Source organism: Chelonoidis abingdonii, chromosome 4 (genome assembly GCF_003597395.2).
Source record: "Chelonoidis abingdonii isolate Lonesome George chromosome 4, CheloAbing_2.0, whole genome shotgun sequence".
NCBI classification, from domain to species: Eukaryota; Metazoa; Chordata; order Testudines; family Testudinidae; genus Chelonoidis; species Chelonoidis abingdonii.
Window position 1 is genome coordinate 132,912,059 of NC_133772.1, and position 24,090 is coordinate 132,936,148.

A 24,090-nucleotide genomic window follows, 5' to 3' on the forward strand; every position below is an offset into this window, starting at 1 on the left:
TTCTGTACCGTCTGCTGTGCCACTGTAAATTGGCAATGAGATGACGGTTATCTGTCGTTCTGTACCATCTGCTGCTGTCATGGGTGCCCCTGGCTGAGGTCGGCCGGGGGCACAAAGACAAAAATGAGAATGACTCCCCAAGTCAATCCCTCCTTTATGGTATCTAAAAATAGAGTCAGTCCTGCCTAGAATAGGGGGCAAGTGTACTAGAGAACCAGAGAGTACAGCTGCTCCGTGTCAGATCCCGCAGAAATGATGAGCTGCTTGCCATTCATGGGGGGTGCCCCTGTAACAACCCCACCCGTTGCTTCCCTCCTCCCCCAACCTTCCTGGGCTACCGTGGCAGTGTCCCCCACATTTGCGTGATGAAGTAAATAAGAATGCAGGAATAAGAAACACTGACTTGTTAGTGAGATAAAATGGGGGAGAGGCAGCCTCCAGCTCCTATGATAGTCCAGGCTGGACATTAAGCAGTGTGGGGGAGAGGAGCCCAGCATCCCGCTGCTAATGACAGTCCAGGCAGTACAGAATCTTTTCTTTACACATGAAAGGGAGGGGGCTGATGGAGCTCAGCCCCCAGTTGCTATGAGGAGAACAGTTACCAGCCGTTCTGGACCATCTACTGGGAATGACCGGGAATCATTCCTATTTTTACCCAGGCGCCCCCGGCCAGCCTCACCTGAGGTCAGCCAGGAGCACTCACAGGCTCATGACGAGGATGGCTATCAGTCCTTCTGCACTGTACCATCTGCCACCGGGGAGGGGTGGAGAGAGGATGCTACTGTTTACTGCTGCAGCACCGTGTCTATCAGTAGCATGCAGTATACATAGGGTGACATATAAAAAAGTCAAGAAGCAATTTTTTCCCCTTTTCTATCACGGAGGGGGAGGGGGCGTAAATTGACGAGACAGACCCTGAACCAACCCGGACAATGTGTTTGACCCTACAAGCATTGGGAGCTCAGCCAAGAATGCAAATGATTTTTGGAGACTGTGGGAACTGTGGGATAGCTGGAGTCCTCGGTACTCCCCTCCCCTCCATGAACGTCCCTTTGATTCTTTGGCTTTCCGTTACGCATGTCACGCAGCACTGTGCTGTGGACTCTGTATCATAGCCTGAAGATTTTTTTCAAGTGCTCTGGCATTTCGTCTTCTATAACGGAGCTCTGATAGAATAGATTTGTCTCCCCATACAGCGATCAGATCCAGTATCTCCCGTACTTGGATTTGTACCTGCATTCTCCGACCCGTGCTGATCAGAGCTCCACAATCTGGGCCAACAGCGAAATGAAGATTCAAACAGTTCGCGGGCTTCTCTACTTGTCTACCTGGCCAGTGCAGTTCAGATTGCTGTCCAGAGCGGTCACAGTGGAGCGCTGTGGGATACCGCCCGGAGGCCAATACCGTCGATTTGCGGCCACACTAACCCTAATCCGATATGGTAATACCGATTTTAGCGCTTCTCGTCTCGTCGGGGAGGAGTACAGAAACCGATTTAAAGAGCCCTTTATATCAATATAAAGGGCCTCGTAGTGTGGATGGGTACAGCGTTAAATCGGTTTAACGCTGCTAAAATCAGTTTAAACACGTAGTGTAGACCAGGCCTGAGAAATGTACAGATGTGTGTTATTATAAGAACAATGAGTGTTGAAAGCAAGACATGGGAAATAATTCTTCTGCTCTACTCTGTGCTGATTAGGCCTCAACTGGAGTATTGTTTCCAGTTCTGGGCACATTTCAGGAAAGATGTGGACGAATTGGAGAAAGTCTATAGGAGAGCAACAAAAATCATTAAAGGTCTAGAAAACTTGACCTATGAGGGAACATGGAAAATTGGGTTGTTTAGTCTGGAGAACAGAAGACTATGCAGGGACATGATAACAGTTTTCAAGTACATAAAAGGTTGCTACAAGGAGAAGGGAAAAAAATTGTTTTCCTTAAGTGTCTGAGGATACGACAAGAATCAATGGCTTAAACTGCAGTAAGGGAGGTTTAGGCTGGAAATTAGGAAAAACTTCCTAACTGTCAGGGTGGTTAAGCACTGGAATAACTAGAGAGGTTGTGGAATCTGTGTCATTGCAGGTTTTTAGGAGCAGGTTAGACAAACGTGTCAGGGATGGTCAGCAATTCTCAAACTTATTTAATTGTGCCCCACTGCTCTGTAGTAGTAATTTACATCCCCCTGGCACACAAGAACATATAGCAATTAAAAAAACATGAAACTCATGAAATATTAAACACAGTCAGTCATTGATTCAAATCGAGCTAACGATCCATTGTAATAAGAGCAAAAGCAAAACTGTGATTGCGGTCAATGCTTACAATTAGATGTCCACACCGTGTCATAGCAAATTGATTAACATATAGATGGCAACGACTTTATAACGCTAAGCAAGCTTAACAGAAATCCATCAAAATGCACCGCCCCATCTGAAGACCTGATACATCTGGAGACATCAGCTTTGCTAGTTATTTATTGCTGTGGGTAAAATGTGGGCAGTGTTTTTTGTCTAACCCTTCTCACGACCCCTTCCACCCCCCCAGTTTGAGAACCTCTTGTCTAGATAATACATAGTCCTGCCATGAGCGCAAGGGACTGAACTAGATGATCTCTCGAGGTCCCTTCCAGTCCTGTGATTCTATGATAAATCAGTCACCACAAGGTAATGTGTCTCAATGATGATCTATTCAAGCAAGAGAGAGTTGTCACTTCTCCCTAGTTAGCTGACAAGGTAATGCAGGGTTTAATTGTCTACCTTTGCACATCCCAGAAAAGTCAATGGGGAAAACACCAGATGCTACAAATGACCAAAACCATTTAAAGGTAGAAAAGACACTCTACAACAAGGCAGAGGTTTGCCCGGCCTGTGAGAAGAAACAAATGGCTGGTTTCAGTATACTAGAATAGGGGAAAGCGCTCTATCCACTCACTGAGGAAAACCCCTGGCAGAATGAGGGTTCTTTCATGAAAATTTGAACCCTGGTTCTTGAGAAACCAGCCAGCTCTGCAACAGATGGAACTTTGGTGAGAAAAAACTACTTTATTATACAGGAAAGGTAACTATTCATAAGTGCAAACTCAAGTTCACTTTTTATGATTTTGTTTTATATTGTAACCTGTTTCCATCACTCTCGTTTCTACTTAAATCTTGATTTTATTTAAATAAGAATAAACTTTTATCATAAGTGGTCCCAAATGCTGTGTGGTTCAAAGTAAAACTGGTAAACTGGGGTACACAGCACCTTTGGGTACAGAGGATTTGGAATTTCTGTGAGTAGTTGGTGTCAGGGGTTGCATATCACAGGGGAGTGATTCTTTCAAAGAGATTCGATGCACCTATTATTAACCTGCCTGGGGAAGGAAGGGTTGGCATAAGCACAGAGGAGAGAGTGGTTGAAAGGCTGGCAGCGTCAGGGAGCTGACACGGCACTACTACAAGACGGTAACAAGGTGACTCACAGGCTTGGGTATCGCAAGAACTGCCACAGTGGTGTAACTGGGATTCACACACAATGGGTAAAGTAGTCAGGATCATCAAAGCACACAGTGTTTATTAGAAAACACCTCTGGCTATTTGCATACTATACCCTTTCTTGATACCTAAGAGGATTTCTAAATGAACATGGAAGTAAATGAAGCCAAGTATTAAGCATTTTAGGCATCCAGAATTAAAAAGCCTTCTGAATGCTTACTGTTGACTTACCAATGTTCTTGAGCCCAGACTAGAGATTCTCAATGACTCTAATTCTTCTGTCATCTTGGAAGCTAAAGCCTGAAGATATCCACGTGCATCCTTCTCATCACTTACCCTAGAGTGCAATTATAAAGCAGTTACTTAAGCAAGACCTTGTTTAGAAGCTGGAGAAAATATAGAAAACTGATTCTCAGGCTAATGCACCATGAAACAAGTCATCTTGCTGCCAAATATCAAAAGTATTTGTACTGAATAAAGGGTCACAAGCAGGGACAGAACACAGGGGAAATTGCCAGGCCCAGGATGGAGCCTAGCTGTGCCTCCTTTAGGACTTCCCTTCAGCTGGTTCCCCTACCCCTGGATGCTGCCAGGTGTTGCATGATAGTTTTCACTCTAGAACTCAACAGGAACAATACTGCGTTTCACTACTAGTGCATGGAGCCTGGTCGGCTTGTTCCATGAGCAGCCAGAAGCTAATTTCTATGGGCCTCCCGCAGGTCCCCTCTCTCAGTGCCCAGAAAAGCATAGAAACATGCCCTCGGTGCCCCTTTCCTCCCTACTTCACTAGCTGAAAGATTCTTTTCAAGCTTAAAGGTCACTCCAGGGACAAGAAACTCTTCTTTCTGAGAAGTTCTGCTTGCTAGGCCTAGGATCCATCACCACTGAACCTCAGGTGGAGGAAGAATGTGAGCACACCTTTATGAATGTGTGCACGCATGCCTGCCTGTGTTCTTACATTCGTGAAACACTTGCACATAGCCTGTCAAACCAGTAAGGTACTAATAAATAGAAATTGTGTGCAAGAGAGGGGCTGTCTTTCTGACTGCAAGTGCTTGTCTGGGTGAGGGTGGGAACACTAAAAATCAAAGGAGGAAATACAAGAGGCCCTGAGCCTTCTGGGGGCTGCAGGCAATGACACCGGAGACTGAACTGCTACAAGGTAGTCTCCTGCTTTGAGTCTCCTGAACCCTGTAAGTTCTGGCAGTTGCCCTGAGTGAATTAGTCAGAAAATACTAGAGGAAACCAAGGATCGTGATTTCATGATTTAATAATCATTTTAAATTTTGACTTGAACTGACACTGAAATAGTCTTCTTGTGCATTTAATATTCTATGGCAGTAATTTGCTGCAAAATGAAAAAATCCTGCTACTTAATCTACTGGTAAACAAAAGACAACACAGATCATCAACAACCACATCCACTAATCTTCAGAATCCACAAAAGACTTGGTTATATTAAAAAGGGCCTATCTGGAATAGTACATACCACTGAATAATTTCTGCAATCTGAGCTTCCCAATGAGCAACCGATTCTTTCTTTGCTGCCAGGTCTTGGAGCTCATCTTCTAGCTGCCTGTTTTGTGCTGTTAATTTATCCACAAAGGAACAAAGCTGAAATGAAAAGTGATCAGTTGTTTTCATCTGCCATTTATGTCACTTTCAAACTCATTATGCACGTGGAATATACACAAACAAGACCACTCGAGGATATTAAAAAGCTCGGCCAAATCAATGTAATCTTCGGAAAACGTTTTTCTCAGGCTCTATGAGTGTGACTTTCAGGTCTAGTAGTACTCAGGTTCACATGCCACTTCAGACAAAGGAAATGAGAACTGGAGAAATGAATAGAAAAAACGCTGAGTGTCAAAGACATTGTGTAATCCAAGCTTGGGGGTAGTTGGTATCAGCCTCTTTTATACCCTTGGAATACTTCATGGGGGAAGAAGGGGGTGAAAATCCCCAGTGGACAGCTCTTCATAAAATTCCACTGCTCAACATCAGGAGGCACCAATCCCACAAGTGTGAGTGGGCTCTACATACTACAAGAAGAAAGTGATTTGCCCAGGTCTGTGGCATACGTGTGTGATAGTCGGAATTACTCCTATCCATATTAATGAAAAAATCCCATTTTTAAAGCACATTTATGATTTCTTCTGTGGTCAGTGAGTTTTACAGAGAACTATCACAATATCAGAGTGACATAAAAGGTAACAAGATTTAAGTGAAGAACAGAACGCTAGTTTTCAAGAAGAGTAATTGTAGTTTGTTCCAAAACGATGGCTATACAAATTACCTTTTCATTTTCTGTTGTTAACTTTTTGTTATCTTCAAAGAACATGGCTCTTTCCCGTTCATATTTCTCTTTTATTGTTCCTACAGTCTCCTCCATCTCATTGTGCCTGAAGAAAAAATAGAGAACTTACAACTTTACAGACCACTGGAGGTGGCTGGGATTTTCAAAAGGCACTAGGGGAGTTAGGTGCCCAAAATCCCACTACAGTAGAGAAGGAGGGGAAGGAGGAGGGGATTTCTCCAGCAAAGTGGTTTCATACAGACCCTTACCGCTCTCGTTTTGCCTTTTCCAATTTATCTTTTAGCATCATGATCTCTTTCTGCAGTGCTAGCTGATGGCTTTCTGAATCATGCACCTCCTTTTTTATATTTTTTACTTCCAAGACATGGGATGCCTCTCGCCTGACTAACTCTTCTTCATAGAATAAGATTTTCTTTTCTAGCTCGGACTTCATTTTGGAAAGCTCCTGCTGATGTTCTAACGTGGCACCTGCTGCACGGCCTCCTTGCTTTAGCTGCAGAAGCAAGAGAGTGAAAATCATCAGGAAAAGACAACCAAAGATTTTTCTAGTGTTGCTTAAAAAGTTAGGATTTAACGTGGACAGGCAAAAACCAAGAGATTAACATCAATAACAAGAGGCTGTGTCAGGTTTCAATGAAAGACCGATTCAGTTAAAAGATATGAAGTGCCACAAATGTACACGCTTAGATAAGTGACGTTATTGGAGGCTTGGTCTTGTATCAGTAGTGAAAAGGGCATCTGTTTCCCCATATCCTGCGTTTTTTAAATAATGGTACCTTTAGTGCTTCCAGTTCATTTTCCAGCTGCTTGGAGAAAATCTCACTGTGTTCACGAAGCTTGCGTTCCTTTGATGCTTCTGCGGTGGCATCCTCAAGTTGAGCTTCCAGCTGTGAAAAAGAAAACCTTAAATTATTTCAAAGCAGACAGACAGCTGTAGCTACCCTGCTCCTTTCCTCTCCTCCAGGCTGTTTTTAGGTCCTTGGAAACAGCAGGATTCCTTCTTTACCTCCATCCTTATAACTCTTGCAGCCCACACTGTGACCATTATCTTTCTAGATAAGCCTTTCATGCAAGATTCATTCCCTTTGTAGTGCAAACACCACCACTCTGTCAGCCAGTGGGGTTACTGTTAGGTAATTAAAAAAAAAAAAAAAAAGACAGTTACCTTTTCCATAGGTGTGTGCACTCGCCATGTGCACCAGTGCCGGAAGTTTTTCCCTCAACAGTACCCGTAGGGGACTGGCTCTGGCGCCCTCTGGAGTGGCGCCCGCATAGCACAGTATAAAGGGCGCCACTGGGGCCCCCCACTCTGTTCCTTCTTGCCGGAAACTCAGACGAGGGGAGGAGGGTTGGGTTGGGGAATGGACATGAGCAACACATCTGGAAAAACACCAGTTACGGAAAAGGTAACTGTCTTTTCTTCTTCAAGTGCTTGCTCATGTGCATTCCATATTAGGCGACTCTACAGCAGTACCCCTGGAGGTGGGTAGGAGTTCACGGATGTGTTGATTGCAACACAGCTCTGTCAAATCCAGTATCATCACTGGCCTGCTGAGTGATGGCATAATGAGCTGTGAACATGCAGACAGAGGACCACGTTGCGGCTCTACAGATATATTGGATAGGAATGTGCGCCAGGAAGGCTGCTGAAGACTCCTGAGCTCTCGTCAAGTGGGCTCTGACAATCGGCAGCAATAGAACTCCTACCAGGTTGTAACAGGTCCTTATGCATGAGGAGATTTGACTGGAAATCGTCTGTGAGGACACTGGAAGGCCCTTCATCCTACTTGCTATTGTGATGACGAGTTGAGTCGATTTACAGAAAGGCTTGGTACATTCTAAATAAAAAGCCACGGCCCTTTGAATGTCCAGCATATGAAGGCACCCCTCTTCACTGGTCTTGTGCAGTTTGGGACAGAACACTGGGAAGATGATGTCCTGGTTCATATGGAAGGTGGAGATCACTTTCGGCAGGAAGGCTGGATGGGGCCACAGCTGAATCTTGTCTTTGTAGAAGACCATGTACGGCAGTTCGGAGATCAAGGCTTTAATTTCCAGAGACCTGTTTCGCTGACGTCACCGCCACTAGGAACACAACCTTCCATGACAGATAGGAAAAGGAGCAAGAACCCAGCAGCTCAAAGGGTGGGCTGGTGAGCCTAGAGAGAACCAAGTAAAGATACCACTGCGACACGGTAGCCCGCACCTGTGGGAAAAGTCTCTCAGCCCCCATGTCATGGGAAAACACTGTCTGTCCTTGGATCAGCAGGCAAGGAGCAGAGATGGCTATGAGATACACTCTAATGGAAGAGTGTGCCAGGCCCTGGTTCCTCAAATTGAGCAGTTAGTCCAGGACGGCCTGTATGGAAGAACGCAAGGGAGAGATGCCACATTCGGATGCTCAGTGCCTCGTCCACTTTGCCAGGTAAGTCAGTTTGGTTGAAGGCTTCCCACTCCCCAGGAGGATGTGTTGGATTCTTTCTGAACACGTCTGTTCCTCCAGGTTCAGCCACACTGCATCCACCCCGAGAGGTGGAGGAACTCGAGGCTGGGATGTAGGAGCCGACTGTGGTCCTATGACAGCAGGTCCAGGAGGTTGGGCAGGGGCCAGGGAGGGCCGCTGACAAGCTCATGAGTGTGCCGAACCAATGCTGGTGTGGCCATGACAGAGCAATCACAACAACCTGCGCTTTGTGTCTCGATCTTTGCCAGGACCCTGCTGATGAGTGAAATTGAAGGGAATGCATACATCAGGCTCCATGCCCATAACAGGAGGGAGGAATCGGAGAGGGAGCCCTTACTCAGGCTGTGCTGAAAAGTGGTGGCATTTCCTGTTTAGCCTGATGGTGAATAGGTCCACTTGGGGAGTTCCTCACCTTTGGAAGATCATGCAGACTACCTCACTCATGGTGAGAGAAGAAGCCTCTGTTGAGCTGATCCGCCAGCATATTCTTGACACCGGGATGGTGACAAGCTTCCAGGGGGATTTCGTGGTTGATGCAGAAATCCCACAGACAGAGTGTCTACTGACAGAGAGCCAATGAGCGCACTCCCCCCTTGCCTATTGATGCTGAACATTGAGGCTGTGTTGTCCATCAGGACTCGGACCACCTTGCTCGACAGGAAGACTCTGCATGACAGCTGGACTGCTCAGAGCTTTTTTACATTTATGTGTAACCTTGCCTCCTCCGGGGACCATATCCCGTCTCTGGAGGTTGCCGAGGTGCGCACTCCAGCCAAAGTCCAAGGCGTCCGACACCAACTGGATGGAGTGAGGGGGGTTGTCGAACAGAACCCCCTCCAGGACCGCCCCGCAGTCGGTCCACCATTGCAGTGAGGTAAGTATCGCCTGGGGAATGGCAATGATCTTTTCCAGGGGGTCTTGGGACTGAGAATAGAATGTACCCAGCCACTGTTGCAGGGGTTGCATCCAGAGACTGGCATGGTGGATCATGTAAGTGCACACTGCCATGTGACCCAGAAGGCAGGCAGACAGACTCTGGCTGTAGTCAAAGGGAATGTGGAGACTTCTGTGATGAGGAGATTTGCCATCGTGTGGAAGCTTTTCAGCCGCAGGAACACTCTGGCGCAGGTATAGTCGAGGACCACTCTGATGAACTCTATTCCTCTGCACCAGCACTAATATTGACTTTTTGTTGTTCACTAGTAGGCCAAGAGAGCAGTATGTGGCTTGAAGCACCGCGACATCCCTTTGGACTTGAGAACTGGAGCTGCCCTTGACGAGCCAGTCGTTGAGGTATGGCTAGGTCTGGATACCTCGGTGTCCAAGGTAAGCCACTACCACTGACTTGCACTTGGTAAACACACTCAGTGCTGTCACCAGGCCGAACAGGAGGACCACAAACTGGTAGTGGCGGGGCCCCACTATAAACCAGAGGAGGCATCTGTGTCCTTGAAAGATTGCTACGTAGAAGTATGTGTCCTTCAAGTCAAGAATGGCATACCAGTCTCCCGTATCCAGGGAGGGGATAATAGAAGCCAGGGAAACCAGGCAGAACTTTAACCATGCATAACTTTTAACATCTTACAGATCTAGGATGGGCTGTAGACTGCCTTCGGCTGTTGAAATTAAAAAGTACCAGGAGTAGAACCCCTTGTTCCTGTACTCGAGAGGAACTTCCTCCACCGCTCCCAGCTGCAGCCACCCCTTTACCTCCTGTGCAAGAAGACTCTTGTGAGAGGGGTCCCTGAAAAGAGATGGGGAATGGGGGTAGAAAGGAACTGGAGGGTATAGCCCTGCTCCACCATCCTGAGGACCCATCAGTCTGAGGTTATAGCAGTCCAAGCAGCAAGGAGAAGGAAAAGGCGGTTAGAGAACACTGGGACAGATGGATCTGAGGAACAGTCTGGTAGGTCGCCCTCGGGCACACCCTCAAAATGATTGTTTGGCCCCTTGCTTAGCACAGGTTGAGCCCAACTGGGCAGAGGGTGAAGGCAGGTGTCTCGGATGGCGCTTGTAGCCCTTGGATCATTTGTGGGGGCTGAACCGCTTACGCACCGAGGTTGGGATGCAAAGACCCAGGGTTTTCAGGCCTTTCTGACTTCTGGACCGGATCCGTGGAGGGGGACCAGAGCTGTGGCAAGCACACACATACCTAATATGGAATGGCCATGACTAAGCACTTGAAGAAGAACCCATGTTAAAGTCAAATATAAATCAAGAACATACAACATCTGTATGGAAAACTCATGTGGCCCCCATTAACGATAACAGGAAGAGTGAAGGTATGTAAGTCACGAAGGCAATGACAATGGCACAGGATAAGCCCTTAAAGTTTATAGTTCAGTTGCATCTTAAAACACATACCAACATCCAAATCAGCTTCCCTTAAAATGTTCACCTTTTATGCCAATTAATTTAAATTTGGTAAATTTTTATACCAAGTACTTGACTATTCTATCTCTTAAAATTGTATAGTATAAAGTGATTATGTTATTTCCATGAATTATTTCTCTCTTATGAAGATATGGTCACTTTGAAATGACAATAGAAGTGGGTCTTGAAGAGGCACTAGGAGGAGCAGGAGAGGGCAATGACTTTACAGCCGAGTTAAGGAAGAGCACTTGATGTGTAAAGGTGGCACGGAAGAGACTTGTTGGAGGGCAGATAAATGGGCAATTAACCACGGCAAAGGTGGTGGAGAGAAACTCTAAGTTACAAGCGTAGACAAGTCTATTACAGGAGCAGGTGGGTGAGGTTCTGTGGCCTGCAACGTGCAGATCGTTAGACTAGATGATTGTGATTGTCTCTTCTGGCCTTAAAGTCTGTAAGTCTATAAGCAGAGGGGCAGAGTTGTGAATAGCCTAAACCGTAGGATAAAGCTTTAATTCGAAGGGAGCTAATAGACATTTTAAATCATTTTAATAGACACATTCAAAATCATGGTGACTATTTTAGCTGCTGCACTTTGAATGGACTTGAGGGTAAGGAAACCAGAGTGGAGGAGTTTTGCAAGCCCCTATACAGGACATAATGAGGGCCTGGATGGAAATGTTGTAAAGGAAAAAACAGCAACGTCTGGACACAGCCGAGATGTCTGGGGAAAGACTAAGGGTAAGGTCAAAGAGGGTAACAATGCCCTTCGATTTACCACCACCCAATCTTGTTCACTACTGAAATGTCTATTCCAATGTCCAACTGGCCCACGATGCTCCAGCCTTCATCACTCAACCTTTTACATTTTCAAACAAGCACCCTTGTGCTTGGGAGGAGCTGCCCTCTGTTTGGAAGGAGCTCCCAGTGAACATCCACAAAGCTATCATTATCTTTCCTTGAAATCCCTCCTTAAAACTCCTTTGTCATGATGCTACAAAAAACAGAGGCACTGATATTGTTCATCATTCTGACCAGCACTGCTCCATTGTTTCCTTGTACTTCCTTTTGTGTCTGTATTTACCTGTTGTCTCTTGTCTTGAGACTGTAAGCTCTTTGTTCTGTTTGTACAGCACCCAGAACAACAGGATTCTGCTCCACAATTAGTGTTCCCAGCCCATATGGTAATACTAATAATAAAATGGTGGTTGTGCAGTGAATTTAATGAATTTTTTTTTTTTTTTTTTTTTTTAGCTACATTTGTTACAAACATCTACTAAAATAAATAATTGAAAATGAGGAGGAAACTATGACTTCCAATTTGCTTACTTCCTGAATTTGAGAGCACTTTGCTTAGTCTGTTCTACTGTTTCCCCTCTTTCATACAGCCACGGAAAAGAAAAATTTTAAAGAGGAAATTGGCAGGGGTACCCTGAATAAACTGCTTTGACCTTTGGAATTTACTAGATTTCAAGCTGACTGCACCCCTTGACATTTTTAAGGAGAAGATGAGCATATAGCAAGAATATATTTTCACTGCAGGACAAACAGAATACATGAGAAAAACACTAAACTATCTCCTTCACAAATGACTAAATATTTAAGATGTACTCTGTAAATGAAACAAAATGAGCTAGGGATGTCAGGCCAATTTACAGACCCAATATAAATTATGGTTACATTGAATTTTTTACTTTTATTAAGTATGACTTAAGTGAAATGTAAGCAGCAGCTGAAACATGTTAGCCTTAAATATTTTGCCAAGATACCTCTTTTCTGGCTCTCTCAGATTTACGAATTTCCTGTCTCATAGAATCAATTTTCTGCAAAATCACTTCCATCTCTTCCTCTTTGTCACGAAGCTGTCGGGAGAACTTCTGTTTCTGAGAGCGCAAGTCTACCATTCTCTCATTCAGCTCTGAAAACTCCTGCATAGCTAGCTTTCTTTGCTGATGGGCATCCTTCAGTTCTTTGGACTGTGCCTTTAATCTTTCTGAAACTTCCACAAGTTGCTGGTAAAATTAAAAAAAAGACAACATTAAAAATCCACATCTCCTCTCCAAGGAAAAAGCACACTAAATAAGATAAACAGTCTTTAATTTAAAGTTAACCATTATATATATGTACTTTTCGAGTTTACAAAAATTCTGTCTCATGCAGTGTTTAAATATTCTGCTGTTTCTAATTTGGCATTCCTCTTTGTGTAGCTTTGTTATTCAACGTCACATGATTTGCACACACAAATTAGTCACTTCCTTTCATACAACTGCTGATATTCCATCTCCATAACAGTCTCTGGCTGAAGAGAAGGCAGAAAATGTACCACCAGCCCAAGGTAGTTATCTTAGTGCCATGTGCTGGATAATAGCACAACGCTTAAAAACCCCCCAACAATTACAGTATACACAATGCCATTGGATCAAGAGTCAAATCCACAAACTATGGGCGTAAGCATGACGAGCTCAGCAAAACTTGTGAAATTCTTCAAGAAAATCTTATGCAAGATTCCACAGACAAAATTATGAAGAATATTCAATACTCTGGTGGACAGCATTGTAAAAACCACACTTCCTTGTGGGAAGAACCTAGCCTAGACATGACAAGCTTATGATACAAAACAGTGTATACTCCTTAAGACTTGGCAATGAACATACATGAGAAATGATAAAACTGGACACCAGCAGTTAGGAAAAAACACATATGTAACTTGACTAGTTCCAGCTTCAAGTTTTTGCCATGATTACTGAAATTAAGATATTCAATGACTTGCAAAAGAGAGGTGTTCAAGTCAAGAGTAGAAGAACTGGCTAACGCTCTACTCACATCCTTTGGTGTATATGCTCTAGTAGAGGTTCAGAGACACAGAGGAAGAGAATTTAAAAGAACTGCCTCCTATGGTGCAAAAAGTTTCTTCCAAAATAGAAACTTCAGGCATTCTGGCCAGTGGATTGCTTTTACTGAACTGAAATGCCAGCTGAAAAATATTGCGACTCAAACTTTCCAAATCCAATGCCTAGGGCCCTACCAAATTCACGGCCATGAAAAACACGTCATGGATCATGAAATCTTGTCTCCCACCATGAAATCTGTTTTTTTGTGTGCTCTTACTCTATATTATACAGATTTCATGAGAGAGAACACCGTTTCTCAAATTCAGGGTCCTGACCCAAAAGGGAGTTGCAGGGTGGTGGGGAGGGGGTCACAAGGTTGTTTTTTTTGGGGGGGGGGGGGAGTCAAGGTATTGCCACCCTTACTTCTGCGCTGCCTTCAGATCTTGGCAGCTGGAGAGCAGTGGCTGTTGGCCAGGTGCCCAGCTCTGGAGGCCGCGCCCCGCCAGCAGCAGCACACAAGTAAGAATGGAAGTACCATACCATGCTTCTTACTTCTGTGCTGCTGTCTTCAGAGCTTGGCAGCCAGAGAGTGGCAGCTGCTGACCAAGGGCCCAGCTCTGCAGGCAGCAGTGCAGAAGGAAGGGTGACAATACCATACCATGCCATCCTTCCTTCTGCGCTGCTGCTGATGGCAGCTCAACCTTCAGAGCTGGGCTTCCGGACAGCAGCCACCACTCTCCAGCTGCCCAGCTCTGAAGGCAGCGCAGCAGTCCAGAAGTAATGGTAGCAGTACCGCAACTCTGCCCCCCCCCGCCCCCCCAAAACAATTCCTTTTGGGGTCAGGACCCCTGTAATTACAATACTGTGAAATTTCAGATTTAAATAGCTGAAATCATAAAATTTACAATTTTTAAAATCCTATGATTGTGAAATTGACCAGAATGGACTGTTGGGCCCTACCAATGCCCAACACTAGCCATCTGAAAGCATATCAATGAAAATACAGAGTAACACTTTAAAAATGCATCATGTATAATTAGTTACCTTGAAATAATTAAACTACTGTGATGAAATAATAGAGTTTTAGTGCAACATTGTAAGATAATATACTCTTCTATATTTTAAAAAGAACAGCATGAAAGGGTTGAATTACACGTTATATATAATATATGTAGTGTTGTCCTAAAGCAGGACAACAATCTTAAAAAAAAATCCTCTAGATGCTATAGCCATGGCATATTGTTGCTTTATTAAAAAAAGGAAAATTTTAATTTACTGCAAATAGTAGTAGTGGGCTCAGTGAGGAATAGTTATCCAGCTAAACATACTGAATTAAATATTTGCATAAAAATAATTTTCAGTAAGCCTGGAATTTATTATTAAACATAGATTTACAATTTGAAAACTTCTATTGATATTCCAACATCTCAAGAGTAAAGAAACAGCCGAACTGATTCTACTTTAAAAAAAAAATTGCTTTCTAATAGTTAGAAAACTAACCTCCACACTCCTGGATACATCAAGTCTTTATAAATTATACTTGGATTGGCCAAGGCAAACTAGGTTGTTTCCCTGACTATCTAGCTTTTCAACTTTCCACTATTTCATGAGAGGTATCATGAACATACTAAAAAAAGGAAGAACAGACGAATGCCGTAAATACTAATAAGAAAGCACTTTTTTTAAGCTACTTGAATACCTATCAACATGCAATGTAGAATACATACGTCTCCTTGGACAGCTATTTCTCATCTTGCCACTCTATTACTCATTAAATGAATGGGTGGACTAATATGCTGATATAGCAAACAAAATGGAAAAGCACTGTTTCAGACATTAAGGGAATACCTGCAACTTGGAAAAATCTATCTTTGAGCTACCTGACGTGAGCATTAAGGAAATGCACTTTGGGCCATTACCTTATGAAGGTCCTCCTTCTCTTGCCTTATAGTTCTGTACTGCTTTTCAAGTCCTTTTATCCTGTGTGTGCAGTCTTCATTTTCTTGGTGAAGTTGTCGTTCTATCCTATTTAAATCTGTACAGAAATTCAAACTAAGTATACTTGGCTCCCAGATTTACACCAATAGCATAAGCAGCAATGTTACATGAACGAACCATTAACTTCTGCTAGGAACTCATTAGAGATTAAATATTTCTTCCGCTCCATCTCCCCACTCAGGAGAGCATTCTAGCCAACCTCTGTGTATTGAGGATTCACTCCCTTTTTTACGTTTACTCTTCTGTCTCTACCAAGAGCCCTGGTGTCATAGAGACAGACATTTCTCCAGATTAAAAAGTTGGAACAGTGTTTTTTGGGAGTCAATTAATGCTATCCTGCAAAATACAGGAATGGGTTTTTAGGCATGGCACTGTACTCAAATTAGGATAGGTTTTCGGATGGCTAAATCTAGAGAAAGACTGTTAAGGAAATGACCATTGATACTGAAGTAATAAATGTTGTAGGAAGGAAGATTAGCCATGACCAAGATAAGGACTTCCCCATGAATGAGTGTGGGGTGAAGCCAATGAGTCAAGATGACATTAGAAATTGGAGGCCAGAAAATTGCATGCTACATCAACATCGATGTTTACATCTTCAGCGAGGAGGATGTCTGAAGAGGAAAAAATTTGATATGAGCTAAGAAATCTGGAGGGAAGGCAGAAAGTAGGCTTTTATGAAGTGGAAGATGACAGACTGAGGGCTGTGGAAATTTGAGAGTGATTGCTCAAACAAACCTACATCTCTGCTTTTCCTTTCTTTATAGTAATAGTAACTGAGAGTCTCTTCTCAGTAAAGTTTCATTAAGATTAAAGTCTGAAAGTTTAGCTAGCACTAATTGAAAAGTAGCTCTCATTCCCTTTTTCAGAGTCTTCTAAAACTGATCTTGTGTTTTGGGAGATGTTTACATGGATGAACAAAATAGGGTGGTCAAACAACACAGTTTCAAATAATTTATTAGGATCCAACAGTTGTCTCTCTCTCAGGTAAGACTTGAGTAGTTGCCTTTTTCAACTTGTCAGTCTTAGACACTGCTAGATGAAGATGTATTGAGTGGGCTTCAAAACCACAACATTTCTTTTTTCTGCTTCCCTTAAATATACCTAAGATCAGAAAAATGCCCCTTCTTTTCATGAGAAAAAAGCAAGATTAAAAACACAAGAAAGATCACATTCAGAACATATCAAACTGAACCTATCTAACCAATTCCTTCTACTCTTGGTTCTCAGTGGAATATGTGCAATCGGGCTCAGGACAGACGTTGATGGAAAAGATAAGAGTTTATTTGTAAATACTGAAATGCTGCTTAATATAAGCATTCCAGTAAGTATCATTCATCAATAACTTTATTTGTACTGAATTAAATTTAAATTGATAAAGCCAAACATTATTGTTACTGAGATATTAATAGTAGAATTAAGTTATTACTTGAAGCATGCCAGACAGATTATCTGCCAGTCATGCCAGACCATTACCTGCTATTTTATTGTTCAAATGTTCAATTTCTTCAGTTAGCTTCTTGATTTCACCATGAGCTGGATCCGGCACAGGAGATTCTTAAAAGTTGAAGAAGAAAAAAGTCAGTCAAACTAAGAGCATTCTGCTGCTTTTCATCATCTGAATTGCAAATCCCAGTAAATGTACATAACTAACTTTGCAGTTTTCTGTACAAATCCAGTTTTTCTTCCTCCAGTTTTCGTATTCTCTTTTCATAAGCGTCTATTTGCAAGCTGATCTCCCTATCTCCAGTTACAGCACCGGACTGCATTATACTCCTTAAAGAGCCTCTATCAGAAAACAAGCTGCAACCAAAACATGAGTTAGAAAATATATCACTGAATATCTTACAACAATATTTACAACAAAAAGCAGATAAACAATAGTATCATTTTTTATACAAAGATGAATTCATCCTATCCTATTGTACATTTGCTTTCCAACACTCCTCGGAACTGGAGCAGGCTCTTTTCCTGATATATCCACAATTCAGAGCTCTAAGTACATAGCACATTCTTCAGCATAGCACAAAATCTGTGTCAGAACTGAAGTCAACTCCATTCTTCAAAATGTTCCAGTTTCAAGCTGGAATTCAACAACAATTAAACCTAAATTTCTGAGCACAACACTTAATGTAATGTTACTGTATATACTGCTGCCAAGATTTTGCAATTTCTCTCATGCTTTTCTATTCCATGCAGAAAAACAGTGCCCTCATCATTGCCTTCCGTCTTCGCCAGTCTCCTGATGCAGTCAGCTTCTTCCTACGCCATTTTGATAGTTTTTAATTCTGCTTCTATTATGCATTTCCATACTATCCTTGGTTTACCTTGTCACCACTTGTTCTAGGCATTCAAGTCCAATGCTTGTTTTATGATGTTATTCTGGTCATTCTTACATATATGTACTAGCCATCTCCATTTTCATTCCGTAATTTCCTGTCCTATCGGCTTCTGTATCCTCCTCCTCCATAGTTCATTTGTGATCTTTTCCCCCTGGCCATCTGATATTGGGATTTTGTCTAAGGCAGCTGTTTATGAAAACTCTGGAGGATTGGAAGGTCTTAAGTCTCCAAGTTTCATATAGTAAGACTAGCTTTACAATGGCTTTAAAAATATTCAAAGTTTAGTTTGGAGGGCAAGATTTCTATTTCTCCAGATCAGCTTCAAAGTTACAAAAGGTATGTTATCTGGCTTTTGCTATTCTAGCTTTAATGTCTTGGTCTGTTCCACCCATAGTACTTACAATGCTGCCAAGACACGTGAAGTATCAGACTTCTTCTACGTCTATATCAGACAGCGTTATTGGCATTTCTTGTGTGTTGAGTTCCATAGTTTTCGTTTTCTCAACGTTGATTTTCAACCCTACTAATTCTGCATATGCCTGGAGATCATTTGTTTTGGCTCGTATATCTCTATCCATATGGGATAGTGAATTGATGTTATCTGCAAAGTCAAGGTCCTCATAACTTGTGAGTGAAAGACTACTATACATCTCGTTTGCTCTGTGATCTCTCATTACTCAGTAATGATGCTCATAGTGACCAGGAATGGCTAAGTCACCTCACTATTTGGCATGTCATACTTCCACAGACGCTTTGAATGATGTTCACAAATTTCTGAGGGATTCTATAGTGGTGCAACAACTTCCATTAAACTGTTTTATCTACTCTATCAAAGGCTGTTTGGAAATCTAAAAAAAAAAAATCATATAAAGTGGTGATTGCCATTTGATCATCAGACCTATTGATCGAATGGCATGTAGGATTACTATTTGATCTATACATGATTTCTCTTGTCTGTTCTTTTTGTAACCTGGAACTACCACTTTTATTATTATAGACAAATATAGAAAGTAAATGCGTTACTTGGGATAGACATCAATCGAATACTCCTATTTTTACAATGAGACCTCTCTTCCCACTCAACTGGTACTTTTCTAAGAGGCCTACCAATATGTCTAGGGTGTTCTTCAAGTCTGCCTTAAGAACCTCCATGAATGTTATCCGGACCCAGTGCCTTTCCACTTTTTAACTGACTGACTGCCCTTTCTACTTTTACCTCTGGTGATAGGTCCTAGGTTGACATCCAGATCTCCTCCTCTCTCTATATGTGAAGGATTGGTCACTGTTTCACCATTCAGAAGTTAAACATACTGCCTCCATATATTTAATTGTTCTAATTTTTTTTTTGTTATGTTTTGTTTTGTTAAGCTGCCCTCTTTGTCTCGATCTCATTGACTGGTATTTGTTTTTCTGACAACCATCTAATGAGCTGTACTGTGTCTTCATGTCATTTTGTGCTGCAACAGTCTGTGCATCTGTTTTGTCTATGAAGTCTTGTTTGTCGTTCCTAGCATTCTTTCTGGCCTCACTGTTCTTTACAATATATTACTCATGGAGTCACTGTCTGTGCTCTTACTTGATTTAATTTCAGTTCAACTGTGTGGGTCTCTTCTATTTTCTGCTAGGTATTCACAGATAACCATTAGTTGTGATGTTTCTGGCTGACTCCCACCACGTCACAAGTTTTAGTGACATTTTCCTTTACCTTCTAGTATTCCATTATCTCAATCTTCAAGCACCTGGTATCTATTTGCTAGCACAATTCTAAATTCTTGTTTTGTTATCTGTTTTAGCTTGGTGATGTTGTAACATAGGCATCTCTGCTGTTCAGGTCTCTATCTCTCTTTTTAATCCTCAATATTGCTACCTCTAGGGCATGGTCTATTCCCACATCTGCCCCATTCCTGCTACAAACATTTTCTGAAGTTGTTCTCCATTTGTATTGCATTGTAATGTGATCGATTTAGTTCCCTGTTCTGTGATCTTGTGATCTACATTTTATCTTATGAACAGTGCAGTGAGGGAAGATAGTTCCTCCAATAACCAGGTTGTTCAATCCAAAGAAATCAGCAAACATTTCACCATATCAATTCATTTCACTGATGCCTTGTTTCCCTATAACTACTTCCCTTCCAGTGTGGTTGCTCCCAGATTAGCATTCATAGCTCGTTAATAGGAGGGCGTATCTTTTCGGGACCTCATCTATTAAGTTAAGTTTTCTTTTTTCCTTTGGATAGCTTGATTTGTTGGAATACAACATTCAATAATGGACACTTTCTGGAACTTTGATGTAAACTGTACTGTTATAATCCTTTCTGAAACTTGTGCCCATTCTATCAGACCCAGGCCATCTCGGTGTACATCACTGGCACTTGGCAGTCCAGAATATAGTAGGATGATGAACTGAAAGTTTTTTGTCCTGATGTTACCCATCTCATTTTTCTTAGGCCTAGTATACCTAATTTATATCTGTACATTTCTTTTGTTACTTGGACCATTTTACGAGGCCTACATATTGGCAGTCCATTCCATGTACCAATTTTGGTGAGGGATTTAGAACAAAGCAAATTTATCAGTGGAGTACTTTCCTTTGGGGTTGGTCACTTTGCATTATCATCTCTCTTCTAGGTCTATTTGAACTGAGTTGAGTTGGACTGACTTTGAACTGACCAGTAAGTATAGGTTTTCATAACGACTTTTTTTTTTTTATAGAAGATCATTGGTTCACTCCTAACCTTTTACCAGGAAGGCTTGTGAACTGCCTTTAGCCAGGTTCCTTCTCCAGGTTACGCAGTAAATATCCTCATTTGACTTGGGTGTGGAGTGAAGAATAAAATTTTGAAAAAGCACCCCAGGCATGCACCTAGGAGCCTGATCCCAATTTGCTTTAAATGGGACTGAGGAGTGTAAGTGACTGAAATGCTTTTGAAAATCTTGGCTCATCATATTCTTAGAATGAGGAAACTCTCAAACAGTCATTGCTAAAGGGTAAACAATCTGAATGGCCAGCTTGCTTTGTGCTGCGCAGACACACTTTCCTAAGTTGGTACTAGGAAAGATGGCCTATTGATAACCGTGCACCAAATACCTACGTAAGGACAATCAAAATAGATGTTGGCAGGATTTGGATACTTTCTGCACATCAAAAATTGCTACTTTGATTCCACTAATAAAAATCAGGTGCACTGCAATTTTGATAGTTACAGCTTCTCTTTGAAATCAGACAATTTTTAAAAGAGCTATCACAAGCCAAAAACAAGCCTGAAAAATGTGTTTTCTAGGTCTAGCTGAAAACTAATGTGGATTTTACCAAACAAAATTTAATCCACTGTCTCAAAAGCAGGGAATGTTACATCCCAAAAGAGAACTTTTAAAAGAGAACTTCAATAGTGATTATATCAACTGTAACTACTTCATGTGATGGTACAGTAAAAAATCCAAAATGCCAATGTTTCTTTTGGTCCCCCAGAAAGAAATGTTTATACTCTGTTGCTCCCAGAGTTATTGCTGCAGCAGGTAAACACTATTCCAACATCTATAACCACAGCAACCATATAAATACCACAAAATGAAAGCGCCTCAAGCATTGTAAGCTCTATTTCAAATACCTGAAGATTAAGTATAAATAAAAGCACCTTTAATTCTTGTACAATCAAAGCAAAATTGTTCATATACAGCAAAAATATTTTATCTACATTCTTCAGTGTGCTTGTGAAGGTAAACCACCTAGGATTAGCCCTATTTGAGCAATATGTGTAACAAGTAACTGTTTCTTTTGCCTACCTGTCAGTTGTATATGTAAACCCAACAAAAGGTAAATGTAATCCAGAAAAGCCAGTATGAGAACCTGGTGGCACGATTTCCTGCATAAAAAGAACATGAGTGAAAACCAAACAATGTTTTAAAAGCTTAAGTGCTTTTTTGTGCCTTAGTGCTCAGGAGGTCAGACTAGATGATCATAATGGTCGCTCCTAGCCTTAGAATCTGTGAGTGTGGTACCAGAACTGAACTTTTCTTAAAATGTATCAGCGCACAACACGTAGTTATTCGTTGAGTACAACCATCTCCCACTGTTCAAAAATCCCTTATCCCAAACATGGTCATTCACAATGCATAATATACATTGAAAAACCTCTCCTTAGCCACACTCCATTTAGAGGACAATTCTGTATGACAAATCCAAAATGCAATACAGGCGAGTCTCATCTTACGTGGAGGTTCCGTTCCGCCATTAGTGTGCTGTTATGCTTTAGACATTTTTATTAGAACAAAGTAGAAACAAGTTGCTCACTTCTGAACTAGTAGTTTTTACTGTTACTATACATACAGAAAGGCCATAATTTAATGTTTAAATGAAAGACTCACAGGATTCCTCAATACATCATCATCTACATCAAAGTTTGATGTGTCAGAAGGACTGCTAACATCTGGAATATAAGGTGCTTCTAGGTTTCGAATATTATCCCAATTAAGTCCTTTAAAAAATGCATGTGACTTGAAGTCCTCTATTCCATTCTGTCCTAGTCGACGTTCCCTACTACAGATAAGTCGCTGAATAAGGTCTTTTGCTTCTTCAGATACATCTGTCACATGGGATGGAAACTGAAATCGTTCCTAGAAAAACAAAATAAAACTCATTTGAGAATTTTATACTGGAAAATTCCTGTGAAAAGGAAAAATACAACTTTTACAAGCTGTTTTGGTAAAGAAGTTAAGTTCTAGACTACAGAAATGACACTGGAAACTAATAGCTATAGCTACTAATTTCAAGTCTATTATGAGCAATAGAAGTCTTCGGCATGATGACCACAGAATCAAAGAAATGTAGGACTGGAAGGGACCTCAAGACCATCAAATCCAGTCTCCTGCACTGAGGCAGGACCAAGTATACCTAGAACATCCCCACCAGGTATTTGTCTAACCTATTCTTAAAACCCCTCAATGATGGGGATTCACAACCTCTCTTGGAAACCTATTCCAGTGCTTAACTATCCTTATACACCTCTACCTCGATATAATGCGACCCGATATAACACGAATTTGGATATAACGAGGTAAAGCAGTGCTCTGGGGGGCGGGGCTGCACACTCCAGTGGATCAAAGCAGGTTTGATATAACACGGTTTCACCTATAACGCGGTAAGATTTTTCGCTCCCGAGGACAGCGTTATATCAAAGTAGAGGTGTAGTTATAAAGTTTCTCCTAATGTCTAACCTAAATCTCCCTTGCTGTAGATTAAGACAATTACTTCTTGTCCTACTTTCAGCCGACATGGAGAACAATCAATTACTGTGCTCTTTATAACAGCCCTTAACATATCTGAAGACCTGTCAGGTCCCTCCTCATTCTTTTCTCAAGACTAAACATGCTCAGTTTTTTTTAACCTTTCCTCACAGGTCAGACTTACTAAACCTTTTATCATTTTTGTTGCTCTACTCTGACAATTTGTCCACATATTTCTTAAAGTGTGGTATCTAAAACCGAACACAGCACACACACTGAGCCCTCCCCAGTAGAGTGGCACAATTACTTCCTGTGTCATATATAAGACACACTTGTTCATACAGGCAAGAATAATATTAGCCTTTTTTGCAACTGCATTACATTGTTGGCTTATACTCAATTTGTGATCTGCTATAACCCCCCCAGATCCTTTTCAGCAGTACAATCACCTACCCAGTTATTCCCCTTTTTGTACTTGTCCATTTGTATTTATTTGTATTGTGTATTATTTATTGAAAAAAAAATCAATCCTATTTTCAGATCAGATTCATTCAAAAAAATAATGTAATAGTAGGCTGTGTCAACCAATAGTACCCATGTAAGGAAAAAAAACGTGATTTCAGTATTTTTGGTATCTGTACTAACAGCATTTGACTCTATATAATAATCTGCATTATAAATTATTTATGACAGCATATTTTAATCTCAAATATAAAGTTAAAGTCAACTGAAAAATTGCACGAAAAATGTACCTACTATTTACAAATTCACATTTGAAATTACTATAAATAAAAGATGTGAAAATGTTTTTCTATTTGTAGTTTATTTACTATATATATTTGACACTGTCTATGAACGAAAACAACGAGTAGTACTTGTGGCACCTTAGAGACTAAAAAATGTATTTTGGGCATAAGCTTTTGTGGGCTAAAACCCACTTTCAGCCCACAAAAGCTTTTGCCCAAAATACAAGTGTCAGTCTCTAAGGTGGCCACAAGTACTACTCATTGATTTTGCTGATACAGACTAACACGGCTACCACTTTGAAACCTGTCTATAAACAGTAAGGTTT

General features: G+C 41.6%; 1 protein-coding gene across 5 annotated transcripts in view; it reads right to left on the minus strand.

The window, feature by feature from the left end:
* Positions 1–24,090, minus strand: part of CDC42BPB (CDC42 binding protein kinase beta) — a 120,975-nt gene that overhangs the window by 32,512 nt on the left and 64,373 nt on the right. For all 5 annotated transcript variants that reach the window (XR_004372461.2, XM_075065696.1, XM_032771630.2 and 2 more), the window contains exons 8-18: positions 22,161–22,409; positions 21,579–21,658; positions 17,108–17,256; positions 16,930–17,010; positions 15,375–15,490; positions 12,394–12,636; positions 6,567–6,677; positions 6,039–6,283; positions 5,770–5,875; positions 4,963–5,087; positions 3,705–3,810 (exon numbers count right to left, since the gene is read on the minus strand). Coding sequence is in view for 4 of the 5 variants with exons in the window: in XM_075065696.1 (XP_074921797.1) it covers positions 3,705–3,810; positions 4,963–5,087; positions 5,770–5,875; positions 6,039–6,283; positions 6,567–6,677; positions 12,394–12,636; positions 15,375–15,490; positions 16,930–17,010; positions 17,108–17,256; positions 21,579–21,658; positions 22,161–22,409 (1,611 nt within the window). In the remaining variant the exon portion in view is untranslated. The remainder of the gene's footprint in view (positions 1–3,704; positions 3,811–4,962; positions 5,088–5,769; positions 5,876–6,038; positions 6,284–6,566; positions 6,678–12,393; positions 12,637–15,374; positions 15,491–16,929; positions 17,011–17,107; positions 17,257–21,578; positions 21,659–22,160; positions 22,410–24,090) is intronic.